Source organism: Podarcis muralis, chromosome 1, assembly GCF_964188315.1.
Source record: "Podarcis muralis chromosome 1, rPodMur119.hap1.1, whole genome shotgun sequence".
Taxonomy (NCBI): domain Eukaryota; kingdom Metazoa; phylum Chordata; class Lepidosauria; order Squamata; family Lacertidae; genus Podarcis; species Podarcis muralis.
The window spans coordinates 62,183,284-62,197,189 of NC_135655.1; the positions used below are offsets into that span (position 1 = coordinate 62,183,284).

General features: G+C 41.9%; 1 protein-coding gene across 1 annotated transcript in view; it reads right to left on the minus strand.

The window, feature by feature from the left end:
• Positions 1 to 342: 342 nt before the first annotated feature.
• The window catches only part of LOC114583989 (uncharacterized), a 58,274-nt gene continuing 44,710 nt past the window's right edge, over positions 343 to 13,906 (minus strand). The window contains exons 3-4 of the mRNA XM_077933642.1: positions 12,768 to 12,835; positions 343 to 2,039 (exon numbers count right to left, since the gene is read on the minus strand). Coding sequence (XP_077789768.1) covers positions 1,802 to 2,039; positions 12,768 to 12,835 — 306 coding nt within the window. The 3' untranslated portion in view covers positions 343 to 1,801. The remainder of the gene's footprint in view (positions 2,040 to 12,767; positions 12,836 to 13,906) is intronic.

A 13,906-nucleotide genomic window follows, 5' to 3' on the forward strand; every position in this document is an offset into this window, starting at 1 on the left:
TACTTCCCTTGACCTGGATACCTGATGCAGCCTAGAACTGCATTAGCATTTTTTTGCTGCTGCATCACACTGTTGACTCATGTTAAGCTTGTGGTCTACTAAGACCCCTAGATCCTTTTCACCTGCACTGCTGTCAGTCCAGGTGTCCCCATCCCATATTTGTGCATCTGATCTTTCCTAAGTGTATAACCTTACATTTGTCCCTATTAAAATTAATTTTGTTAATTTGGACCTAGTTCTATACTCTGTTGAGATCATCCTGAATCCTGATTCTATCTTCTGAGGTATTCGCTATCCTTCCTAGTTTGGTGTCATCTGCAAATTTGATGAGCATGCCCTCAATTCTTTCATCCAAGTCATTTATAAAGATATTGAACAAAACCAGACCCAGGAAAGAACCCCACAGCAGCCCGCTTGACACTTTTCTCCAGGATGATGAGGAACCATTAGCGAGTACTCTTTGGGTTCAGTCAGTCAAATAGGGTTATTTAAAACGTCTTTGCACATTTCATAATCTCATCTGTGAACAAATTATAAGTATGCTTTGACTTTGAGGCAGAGGTCTACAATAGATACTCATAAGCAAGAGTGGAACTCCTCATATACACAAGAGTAGGTATGGGACTACTGGTATGAGTTTGGTCTGCAACTCCCATGTGACCACCCATTTGCAACTGAAAATATAGACCAATCAACGGCAAGCCAATCTTAAATAATGTTAGTCAAATTCAATTAAACTCAAACTTCTTGCAGCTGTATCCTTTTACTAAATTCCAAGCTACTTGGATTAGCCAGGCTTAGCAGTGTACAAAAAGTCAAGGTGCAACACCTTGTAAATATTAAGCAAAATTATTTCTTTTTGAGTATCACTGCAGGGTATGTGGCTTGAATTACAAATTGATACCTTTGCTGTGTTACGGGTTGATGGTGTACATAACCAGTTTCTGTAGGGTCAGGAATATATGAATATTTGTTACTTTCAACTCACATCTTTCAATATTATATGCATTCAGATATTAAATTATAGCTGCAGATAGAGTATATAATTGACTAATAGTCATTTGATGTGAAGTTGTACTTTGGGCAAAGACATTGTCCTTTGGTTGATTGTATGAGACAGTGGGGGGGCTGACATATGAACATCATAATCTAAGAGCCTGATAGTTCAGACCAATGGCCTGCAACATTCCTTTAGAAATCATACTGGAACAAATCTAATCGTTAGAGTAGATTTATTTGTTTTATGTTCAAACTGAAGCAAGGATTCTCAGCTAGTAAAGCCTTGTTGATTTTCCAGAGTTGTTACATACACTGTTTTCTTATCTTCTGCAGGCTGTGTGCTCTGCAGACATTTTAAGTACTGTAATTAATATTTAGAATTTACACCCTGAGTCAGAACCTCCAGTCAGCATTTTCACATAATTTCTATTGACCTTAGTAGGAGTTTGGTACTTTGGAAGATAAGAAGATGGGTGATCTTTTCCGAGTACTAAAGGACTGATTTGCAGCCAATGGGCAATCCAGCCTTTGGAAATACTTATGCTGGCTGATACACAGTGAATTATATTATATTAGTAGGAAAACCACAAACTCAGAAAAATGCTCCAAAAATGCAGTTAGTTAATCCATGGCACTTATGACAGAGGATGGGGAATGAGGCTCTGGGAAGCATGTGGCCCTCCAGATGTTGTTGGACTCAAACTCCTCTCATCGCTAAGAATTAGCCATGCTGGTTGGAACTGATGTGAAGTTAAGTCCGGCAACCTCTGGAGGACAACAAGTTCCTCCTGCCCAGTTTAACTTAGACCTGAACGTTGCTGATGCCTTTCTCAGAGGTAGATAGTATCACAATTGCACAAGTTTTCCAAAATGCCTCTTGGAACTCGAAATGAGCCTCGAGAGAGAGAGACTGTGCATGTAGCTGACACCGTTTTCTTGGAAGAGCGTGTGCCTGAGTGTTCCAGATGTCAGTCTTGTTATCCGGAGGATTAAGATGAAAATTCTCTCTCTTGATACAACATGTCACAACATTTGCAGGTCTGAAATGAGAACAAGTAGAATCCTCGTTAAATAATGTAGCATCAAGAACTAAGTCCGCAGTCCTAAACTAGGAGTAAGTTGCACTGAACACAATGGGATTTATTTCTGAGTAAACAAGCACAGCATTGATCATGTTCTCCATTATAAGACTCCTGAAACATATATATATAAAGCTTTTTAAAAAATTGTTGTTTATCCCACCTTTCAACCACAATATCTCTGAGGTAGCATGCAAATCAAAGAATTTCTAACATGCAAAATTTCAAATTAAACCACAATTTAAAGATCTACTGGGCAAAGATGGGTATGAGGACAGCAGTCATTAACTATGCCTGAATGCCTGGCAAAAGACTAAAGAGCTTTTACAGGGCACCTGATGAATCAGTCTGGGGAAGGAGTTTATAACCTGCAGGCAGCCCACCTCAGTTCTAAAGTGGAATCACAAAGACCAGGTCCTTCCCTAAAGATCTTAACAAATGGACAAGTTTATAAGCGTGGGCAATCTTCCAGGTAGCCTGGCCCCCCAGATCATTTATTCCTTTATAGGTCTAAACCAGGACTTTGAACTGTTTCTGGAAACGAGCTGGCAATCACTGCAAACCTTTAAACACTGGTGAAATATACTCCCATCTACCCATCCCATTTTACGGATGAACTGTTGTAATCTGATCAGTTGAAACTTCCAGTCGGTCTTCAAAGGCTGCCCTAGATCTAACACACTAGAGCAGTCTATTCTAGATTCTATGGGAACAAGGTTGAAAAATGAGGTGTGCCTACAAATGTAAAGCATGAAAGCAATGAACAGGTGTTGAAGAACTTTATATAATGTGCATTATGCACATCTTGGCTATGAGTCCTAGAAGACATGCTCCCTGCCTTGCAGACCTTTTTCTTCCTGGCCTTGGGAGGGCAGGACCCTGACTGACTGAGGTTGGGGAACAGAATCTTGGTCTGAGTATTGCTTAGGGGGTTAGGGTTGTTGCTGTTATTGATGTTATTTTTTCATATCTTTATTTTGTATCTTATTATTTAGATAGAAAGTTTTCAATTTGGTTGTGCACTTTTTGATGCTTTGTTTCTTGCTAATGATACTTTCGTTATGCCTGTAGTTATGTTGTTTTTTGTGTGTTGTAAGCAGCCTTGAGCATGGTTTTAATTTTAGAAATGTGGCATACAAATAAAATGATTGATTGATGCACATTGAAAAAGATTTGTGATGATGATGATGAAGAAGAAGAAGAAGAAGAAGAAGAAGAGGAGGAGGAGAAGGAGGAGGAGGAGGAGGAGGAGGAGGAGGAGGAGGAGGAGGAGTTTGGATTTGATATCCCGCCTTTCACTCCCCTTCAGGAGTCTCAAAGCAGCTAACATTCTCCTTTCCCTTCCTCCCCCACAACAAACACTCTGTGAGGTGAGTGGGGCTGAGAGACTTCAAAGAAGTGTGACTAGCCCAAGGTCCCCCAGCAGCTGCATGTGGAGGAGCGGAGACGTGAACCCGGTCCTCCAGATTACGGGACTACCGCTCTTAACCACTACATCACACTGGCTCTCCTTGGGGTCCCTTCCAACTCTAGAATTTTATGATTCTACGACTGCTCTGCAAAATAAATACTATGTATTCAGTGGACTACTATGGAGGTGGGAAGCAGTCAGATCTCCCATTTTTAGCAAAGCGGTATGGCTTGACAGAAGCTACTGCCACATGGTGATCTTGCTGAAGATGATCAGTTTTGTCCATTTGTCCATCCTTCCCTGACTTGAAATGCTAACTTAGATTCTGAGCATGCTCAGAATCTAGGCAAGCTCCTTTAGCCCACATCCAGAAATGATCAAACCCATTTCTTGCTGATATTCTTGCCAATTGCTGCAAAATCATGCCACCATTCAGAAGTTGTGCAAAAAAGAGAGAGAGAGAGTTAGAGACACCCTCTCAGGACTGCATCTACCGGGAGGTCACCATGGTCTTTGTGTGTTCCCAGTGTGTTCTGGCTGCCACATCCAGGTGCTTGGCTTGAAAGATGCATATGCAGAGGGAAGGCAAATTAAATTATTGCATATGTGGTGGGGGCAGCACACATCACCCCACAACGGAAGCAGATTTGTTTTATTAACACAATTAACACTCTGCATGGGAAGGAAATCTAGTATTCATTGCTAGTTTGAATTAATAGCTCTAGAGCTGATAGGAGGGTTACCTGCCTGCTCTGTTTTATGTTTTCTTAATGGAAAATGGGCTATCTAACAACTCGGTTCTTCTTTCGTGGGTTTTGGTCATAAAGGAAGTTAGCATTCGAAACGTAGCTTGGCTGATCAAACAAGAACGAGTGGGAAAGCTCCTTGGCAGGATCTCTATAGGAACTTGGCTTCCATACAGTGAAAATACACTGCAGATGTATAAATTATGAAAGCTGGGACAGTGCTGGTCAAAATCTTCCATGCTGGAGTCATGTGGGAAAGAGAGTCTAGACATCCTAGATTAACTTATTTCTTTTACACTTGTGCAATCTAGACGCTGCGTAACGAAACGAAACCAGCAAAGTGCACAGATGTAACACTATGTCACCAAATGTCCCTATGTGAGCACCATAGTCAGTCTGCAGGGGGGGGGGAGAGACTTGTAGGAAATATCCTGATGTCCATATGTTTATTATCATTATAATTAACCAGTTGATACTGGGATGTATGGAGAAGAAAACCCTTTTTTTAAGGACTCACAGCCCATGCTTTTAGATGTCCTTAATGCTTTTAAATGTTCAGTTGTTTTCACATGTGGCTTTGTTTTAGTTTTGCCACTTTGCTGTTAACCACCCAATGTGCCTATGGGAAGAAGGGTGGGGTAGAAATGTACGAAAATAAAATAATGATCCTTTGTGTGTCTACTCAGACGTAAGCCTTACTGAGTTAATCTATTATTTGTCTGCATTTCTGTACAGTGCAGTTTCATTTAAGTAATAAATCTGTGTAACCCCTAATGAAAGAACATATGGTGATCCCTGTTGGACTAGATGAAAAGTCCATCTAGTCCGATGTCCTGTTTCCTCACAGCAGCCAACAGGGCAACCAACAAACTGGGCCTGAAGACAATAGCCCTCCTCCTCCTTCCCAGCAACCAGTACTGTGAGGCTGACTCCCACACTGCAACCTGCATTCCATTAAGGTCATCAATCAATGGATCATCCATCTTCATTGCTCTTAGACAGTCCAGAAATGCTTTACCAACTTGCCAGTGAACCTTTTGTCTTCCAGGCCAGACATCCAGCCAGACATTTTGCAACCAAGGCACACATGAAAATGTTGTTGTGAAAGGGAAACAACATCAGTCTTTGTGTAATTCTGCAGAAGAGTGTTATATTTCAACAGCCTTGGCCTCATCCAATTCTGAATGTCAACAGTTGGTTTTCTGTTTGGTTTCTGTTTTCTTAAATGAAGATCCTTGGTGGCAGATCAACACAGAGCCATAGGGAGATGCCTTATAGTGAGTTGGGCCATTGGTCCATCTACCTCAGTATTGTCTACACTTACTGGCAGAGGTTTCAGGCATGGAATCTGTGGGAATGTTGAGGAAAGCAGGAGTAGATATATTGATTAAATATTATCCCTCCTCACTCACGCTAGTGAGCAAGCAACAGAGCACATTCCCTTGCAGATTGCTGGAAGCAAGTTGCTGGATTTGTCAGAATCATTTAAGCTAAGCAATCCAGTCTGCCTTGTCCAGTCTGGATTGTTCCTGGTAAGATTCCCCTTTTATTTCCCTCTTAAAATAATAATAGCATGACAGTCTTATTTAAAAGTAAGGGTAACGTTGACGTACATTCAGTTCATAGTAATATTCTGAAGGCAGACTTCAACTTGTGGTTACAGTTTCATTTGTAGAGAAAAGAAGTTCAAGCTACGCCTCAGACTTTCTACCTTGTGGCTTCCATCCTCTGTAAAGGATGTGCTGCTGGCTAAGAGCCAAAGAGCAAAAGAGAGGCAAAGAGCAAAGAGGAAGATGGCTGTGTGACTAGCCCTTTTTCAGGGTCTGCTAGAGTCATGACCATCTAACTGGTCACACACAGGAGGAGGAGTCTCCCACACTAACTGATGGTGAACTTGTTGCAACTCATGGACTGGCTTAGGCCACCCAACACATTGTCAGTGGCCGACCTGACCTCAACTTAACTTAGCGGAGTTGCCTCTTCTTCCTCTTGCCCACCATTGAAACCAGGTCAGAGTGCTCCAGATACAGGAAGGATTGCTCCCATTGCAGTGCTGGGCTGTGATGGAGACAAAATCCCTATCTCGACTCTTCAGAGACTGACCTCTAACGATATAGAGCAATACCCCCTCACTGTGCCTCTGCTAATATACAGACGAGCATATCCTCCAGTTTATGTAGATGCGTAAGAGAGAAAGCAGGTGCGGGGTAGTTGTTCCCCCTTCAGTGATTCCTGCTTTCACTTAGAACAGGCTGCCTGTTGGTGTGTGGCCCTCAAGACAGTTGGCTAACAGCAAGCACAGCCCTTCAGGCTGAAAAAGCCTAGCCGCTCCTGCTCTGATAGTTGTGGAAGAGCACATTTCCATGGGCACAGCTTGAATGGCAGGGGTGCTCACAATGGCATTCCCTTCCATTTGCACAATTATTAAGGATCCAGGGACCTTGTTCTCTTTTGCATTTGATCATTGGTGAGAAAGGATTGCAGTCTGCTGAATGCTGTGATGGCACCATAAAAATACAGTGGTACCTCCGGCTGCGAATGGAATCCGTTCCGGAGCCCCGTTTGCAACATGAGCAGAATGCAACCCGCGTCTGCGCGTGTGTGGGTTGCAATTTTTTTCGCGAAACCCGGAAGTAACCCTTTCCAGTACTTCTGGGTTGCCGCGGGATACAACATGAAAAGACGTAACCTGAACCGAACATAACAAGAGGTATGACTGTATTGGGGCAGAGGGCACAAAAGAGGTAAGCTTTGTCCCACATGTCAGATTTCTGAAAAAGAGATAGAAGTATATTTTATGTTAGCATGCCCATTTTAAATAGATTTTCTCTGATAGCCCTGACAACTTTGTAGGGACTAGAGCAGCCTCGCCATCAGTGATGCCAGCTTGCTTAACCCTCCCTTCATCTTCATGTCTTAGCTTTATTTTCATTCCATACAAAGAAGGCCAATTCATGGGTTTCTCTGATTGATGTTTTTTTGGAATTGATTTGAAGTACTTGGTTTGTAGCAAAGCAACCTGCACCACATATTCAACTATAATATTTTTAGATATATCCAGGTAAAGGAATCAGAAGCGCATGAATTTATTCCCTGAATGGAAGGAGCATGGATTCAATTCATATGGCTGTATTAGGGAAGAGAGACGAGGGGGAACACTGTCTTATTAAAGAAGTTTCTGCAGCACAACGCCTAGCTTGTTGGCTGGAGATCAGCTTCGTTTTGTTTATATTCGCACATCCTGAAACTGCTCAAACCCAGACCCTCTGGCTGCTAGGTACAGCTTTCACCTGGCACATAATTTTTAAAATACCAGAGTCTGAACAAGGACAGGATCCAGCGGTCCAGCATTAAAAAGATCTCTTGTCAGGTGGTGCACAAGATAGTTGCAGCTTGAAACACACATGTGTGCATACCACACACATACCATTTGAAGCAATGTGCCCTAAATGCAAAAGAAATTGAATCTGCAACAAAATGCTGCAGCATGGAGTTGTCCTGTCCAAGGTGCCAGTAAGTCAGCCAAACCCACATCCATACAGTGGTACCCCGGGTTACATATGCTTCAGGTTACAGACTCCGCTAACCCAGAAATATTACCTCAGGTTGAGAACTTTGCTTCAGGATGAGAACAGTGGGAGGCCCCATTAGCTAAAGTGGTGCTTCAGGTTAAGAACAGTTTCAGGTTAAAAATTGACCTCTGGAACGAAGGTACCACTGTATTATTCTGTTCCATTCCTATTACCCTCACTCTGCTTTTCCTTCCTTTCCTCAGCATTCCGTGTGTGTGTGTGTGTGTGTGTGTGTGTGTGTGTCAGTGGCGTAGCGTGGGTTGTCAGCACCCGGGGCAAGGCAAGTAATTTGCGCCCCCTAACCCGTGGATTTGCGCCCCCTAACCTATGGATTTGCCCTAACCCCAGATGTTGCGCCCGGTGCGGCCGGCCCCCCCTGCACCCCCCACGCTATGCCACTGGTGTGTGTGCATACACATATATACACATACATACACATACATTGACTCCAACTATGCAGTTCCTTCATACACATGCAGCACAGAACGGTGGTGTCTTTATGGTATGTGGTTTATATACACACATAAAGAACCTGAGACTACAATGGAGGGATTCACAGCATTAACCCCCCAAAGGGGTCTTGTTTTTCCCATAGCCTCTGCCTTGGATTGAAACAGAAATCAAGCATTGTTCTCTCTCCCTCTGCTTTCTCCCTTGCTGCTTTACTGCTAGCTCACATCAACTCTCTGCTCTCAAGTCTGGCTTTCTCTTTCTAACTGCCTGTGAGTTGGGCACCACTTATTTGCCACCTCTCAGAAATCCACTTCCTTTGTTCCCCTTTTCATGATATTTATTAAGTTTTCATTTTTCAACCAAACATTTATAATATATCTTTTCATCACCTATAATTTGACTCTTTTGAGCCTCGAACTTCCCTCCATCCCCCCAAAACCGACTTTCTATCTTCTTTTCATCATTTCCTTGCATTTCCAATTCCCCCTATCTACCTATTTTCATTCCTTAAAATTCCTTCTCATTGTAGATAAGTTTCAATTTCTAATCTGCAAAAACCTTTAAATCAGTCCTGTTAGTGTTGTCAGAGATTTACAATGTTCTTTCAAATATAAAATAAATTTGCTCCAGTCTTTTTCAAACAGCTGGTCTCGCTGGTCACGGATTTTTCCGGACAGTTTTGCCAGTTCTGCATCTTCAGTCCATCTTAGTTTGCCATTCTTCTACTGTTGGAATTTCTTGCTGCTTCCATTTCTGGGCTAAAATAATTCTTGCCACCGTTGAGGCATAAAGAAATATATTATAATCCTTCTTAGAGATTTCATCACCTAATATGCCCAGCAAAAAAGCTTCTGGTTTCTTTTGAAAAGTATTCTTAAATATTTTCTTCATCTCATTATATATCATATCCCAATAAATTTTTACCTTAGGACAAGTCCACCACATATGGTAGAAATTCCCTTCTTTTTCTTTACATTTCCAACATAGATGTCAGGCTGGAGCCAGCAAGCGAACAGCAGCAGCTGCCAGACTTGGATGGCAGCCCAGGGGACGAAGTGAGGTTAGAGGAAAGGACAGGGGGGAATTCGCAGCCCAGGGAAACACAGGACTTAGCAGACGATAGCTTGTCCAATCCAGTTTGCAAACCTCTCAGCATGCAAGAACGCAGAAGAGAACGTACAAGAAAAGGGAAAATTGACATCACAGAAGCGACGGAAGAGATTCGTTTTCACTCGCTGTTTCTGGAGGAAGAGGAACAACACTGAGGATTTGTTGAGTCATCATCAGGGTAGCCATAAGTCACGGGGGCAGAGAGCTCCGGACAAGTGGCATGTTTTTTCTGGAATAAAATCAACTTTTAATTGACTGTACATGTACTCTACACTGCTGCCTCTACATTAGATTGTCACTTATCCTATACATTTCTGCTAATTTTGTTCCCCTTAATGGCTCATCACCCAGGCGATCACCTCACCAGGAAGCTCACCTGGTGATTCCAAGAATTAAAAGGGGCCTAGGAATTCAGCCTAATTCCTTTGCCCCAAAATCCTCATAACAATATCAAGTACTGCTGCGATGCTTTGCAGATCCATCTCAGTGAGATTCATACAGAAGCAGGCACCCTTAAAATGATCCTATGCACTGAAAACTACAGTCAGTATTTAATTAAATCTGTTTTCAGTTTCCATGTGAAACTAGATGGCAAATAAGCAGAGAAAACTTATTTTGTTGAATTGGTAGATGTCTCACTCCAGAAATATGTATTAAGATGGTGTGCTTTGATGGATTGTATATTGCTCTGATGGCATTTGGAAACCAGAACTGCAACTCATTCCGGACTATGGGTCTGTTGGCTTTTGCAAACCACAAACTTCAAAATATGCTTTTCCTTATTTATCTTACATGGATTCTTGGATTATTATAATAGCATCCTGTTAGAGTGGTGCCAGTGTGAACCCTTTGTATTAGAAACACAATACATGACACTTTTATACACAGCCAGCTTAATCATGAGGCAGGCTAAAAGTCTGAGGGTGCAATTTAGGGCAATGATTTGGGATATTTCTCTACAAAGCTTAGAGTGCTATGGACATTTGAATGCCGTCTTTGAGCTAGCTGACAGTGAAGATGCTAGGAAAAGATAGGTGGGGGAACAGGAGAAATTGAATTTAGTTCATATTTAAAGGTGAACCTATCTAGTGCACACTTTAGGGCTACTCTTTGAATTCACACTTTTCTGAATTTCACAATTGGGTGGACAACTGTTTGCATACCCTCCAACATTCTTCTGATGAAAATCAGGATGCATGTACTTTGGTGCTGCGCTGCCCTGCTAGTTAGCTGGCTTGCACGGCACCCAAAGACATCTGTCTTTTGGTGTTGTGCTCTTGTGAATGCAAATGTGTGTGGCGGGGGTGGGGAGCCAAAAATTACCATAATGCTGATTATATTTGCTGGACTGATTTCCATTCTAGAAATGGGATGAATAACCAGCCACTGGCAATGTCTGCTTCCATTTCTGTTGCTGTCAAAATTCTCCAACATCCCTAGAGAGCATGTCCAGCTGACCAGGTCCATTTGCCTTGCACTGTGTGGTGCCATGGCTGCCGTGGCACAATCCTCTACTTGTATCCCAACAGCCAAAGCAAGTGTAGGAATGAGATCTCCAATAAAATTAAATTTACTGTCTTGGCACCATTTCACTGTGCCTTGGGACATTAAACAAGCCCTGAATTGGCAAACTAGACTTGTGATGATTTCCCACTTCATAGCAATTAGGTGTTTTGAGAAGTACAATGTCTTAGAGCTGTTAAGCCTTGTTAAACACAAAGTTGCATCGGTGAGTCAAAAAAGGGCATCTGTGCATATGTTTAGCCCCATTGACATCAATGGAAACAAACCAAATTAAGTGCAAAATAACTTATGGATCACTCGCTGGCAAGAGGCAATTGCAGTGACCTTCTTTCACTGTGTTCCTATCGGCACATAATCTGAAAATAACAAGCATATTTATTCTGCAGGAGGTGAGCTGATTCAAACTGGTGTCAAATTACTGACTCGGACAACACAAATGGGTACATTTGTGAGCTGGATAGGGAAGGTTATAGGAGCTATAGAAAAGATGGCATCAGTCCTGTCTCCCACCAGAACCCCCATGCACAGGACCCAAAGGTACGTGTAGTAGGCACACAAAGCTGCCATATTGCTGAAGCTAAGCAATCTCTGCCTGATCAGTGCTTGTACAGGTGACTGCCTAGGATCAACAGGTGCATTGCTTTGGGTTCCACAATGGAAGAATAGTGGGATATGAATGGAAGGAAATAAATGAAACCATTTCCCAAGCATTCCCCAAAACCTTTCTGCCTTCATGAAACCAGCGAAACTTTTCAAGGTGCCTCATATGGTATCATGTTCTGAATTAAATGCCTCGACGTGACATCCTTTGGCCATGTTGATTCCTTCTGTTGTGTTTATTTGTGATTTAGATAGAAAATTATGAAGGTGGTTCAGCTAAAGGGCTGCAGCTTCCCCCCTCCCTCTTATAGTTCATCCTGTACAGAGGATCTAATGGCCCACTTGAGAAAGTGGGACCACTCAGCAGCCTGAGAACAACACTATGCTGCCTAGGCAGGTATTGTAACACACAGTTCAGTGGCTCACCACAAAGGACAGCCAGCTGCATGCAAACTGGAAGGTTCTCAGTTTTGAGTCCTGGCACAATTGCTCCTTTCTGAAGATCATCTCTGACATCCTGGAAACTGCAGAAGGGAAACTACCCCGTTACTAGGAGGGGATGGAGACAACTGCTACCATTGTGTGTCTTTTCAAAATTTAGCACTGAAGCATTTCATTAAGATTCCTCGACCAAATAAGCCACATAAAAGATACAGTTCACTTCATATTTGACACCAGGGAGATAATTTGCTTGGACGACCATTCTCATGGCCAGTTGAAGCTTTTAAAAGGTTTTCACTAAACAATGCATGTCTGATGCAATGCAGACATGAAAAGTTATTTCACAATGAGTATTTGGCAGTAAATGTTTATTTAAAGCTATGTATAGCTGTTTTGCATGCCAGATCTTCCGAAGGCAATTGGGAAAGTGAAGTCATTGTATAAGCAAGTTGACAAGAATCCATTCCTATAAGTTCTACAGCTGTATCAGGATTAAAAAATAATCAGATGAGACCAGTACATTAGTTTTTGCTTTAATTAAATACATATTTCACTAAACCATGACATGCTTAATTCACAAAACTATGAATAAACTCAGTGGAGGGATGCCAAAATTGCCAAGTTGCCAGTCTCAAAGAAACAGGGACAAAATTGAAGGTCTCACCTTCTCCGGTAACTTTTTTCTTTGCTTTATAGCAACAACAGCATGTTTTCTTATCAGCTCTGAAATGTACCAAGGCACACAGAAGTCCTTTTGCTTTTTGTAATGAAAACCTGTTTTTACAAACCCTGTGGATTTTTCAACCGTCATAAAAAATTAATGCTATCTTACGTTTGTGGAAACTTGGCGTCGTTCCTTGGGATGTTTCTGGCTAAGGTATAAGCTTGCTTCATTGGCTCCTGAAAGAATGATTTGTTATTTATTACTAAGAAAGGCAACAAACTCTATTAATATTGTAGAACTGACAGGAAAATATTCTTCTGCCTGCCATACTGGTCTCCCCCCTCCCTTTTTTGTTCCTTGTTTTCTCTCCATAATCAGATGTGAGCATGCATTTTAGAACAACAAAACAAAACAAAAAAATCAGTCAGGGGCTACTTGAGTCATTCCTTTGGGTTTCACCAGAGACAGGCTTAATTAACAATCTTTGCATAAAAGTTTAGTTTCTCTGAGTTCTAATTTTGTGAAGAAATATTAGCTAGGCTGGCCTAATTGTCACTGTGAGCTTGTAAAGCTAAGCACTGGCAAGACCTCATTTGGGGCATGACCCTCAGTTCTAGAAACCATAATTAAATAGAGGTGCTAATAAATTAAAAATGAACATGAAAACAGGTTTAAAAATGGGATAATGAGCCTAGGGGGCAGATAATAGGAGGGGGAAAGGCTGAGAGTGTTTTGCTCAGAAAGTAAAATAAAATATGGGGAAGGTTTTGTAAAGTCTTCAGCTATAATAGGGTGCCTTGATAAAGAAAAAGAAGGATAAGCAATGTATTGGCTTATTTTATTTATCATATTAGCATCCTTCCTAGGAGTTCTCAGCAGACTTCATGGGACTACTCCTCACGCCCAGTTATTCATTTTACCATCATACTGACACAGGCTGCATACATATCATTCTCTTAAAACACATTTCCCTCCCAACCCTAGTTTATCCCCCTCCCAAGCTACGATTCTCAGTACCCTTAACAAACTACAGTTCTCAAGACTGTAAACACAGCCTTAGTATGTTTTATTCAGAAAGAGTAAGAGGAGGGGCAGGGTCACCAAACAGAAGTCCTACATTAGGAGCCTGCAGTTACTCTACGTCTACATAATGTTTATAAAGCAGAGTGTGTTACCGTCTTTTTATTGTTTAAGGGTCCCAGCACTTGAACCAGAAACTAAGGGCTTGAACTAGGTGAGATGCTATTAGTGAGTACATGACTGGTCTATTCATAGTAAACAGAAGGGGGGGGGCAATCTAGATTGAC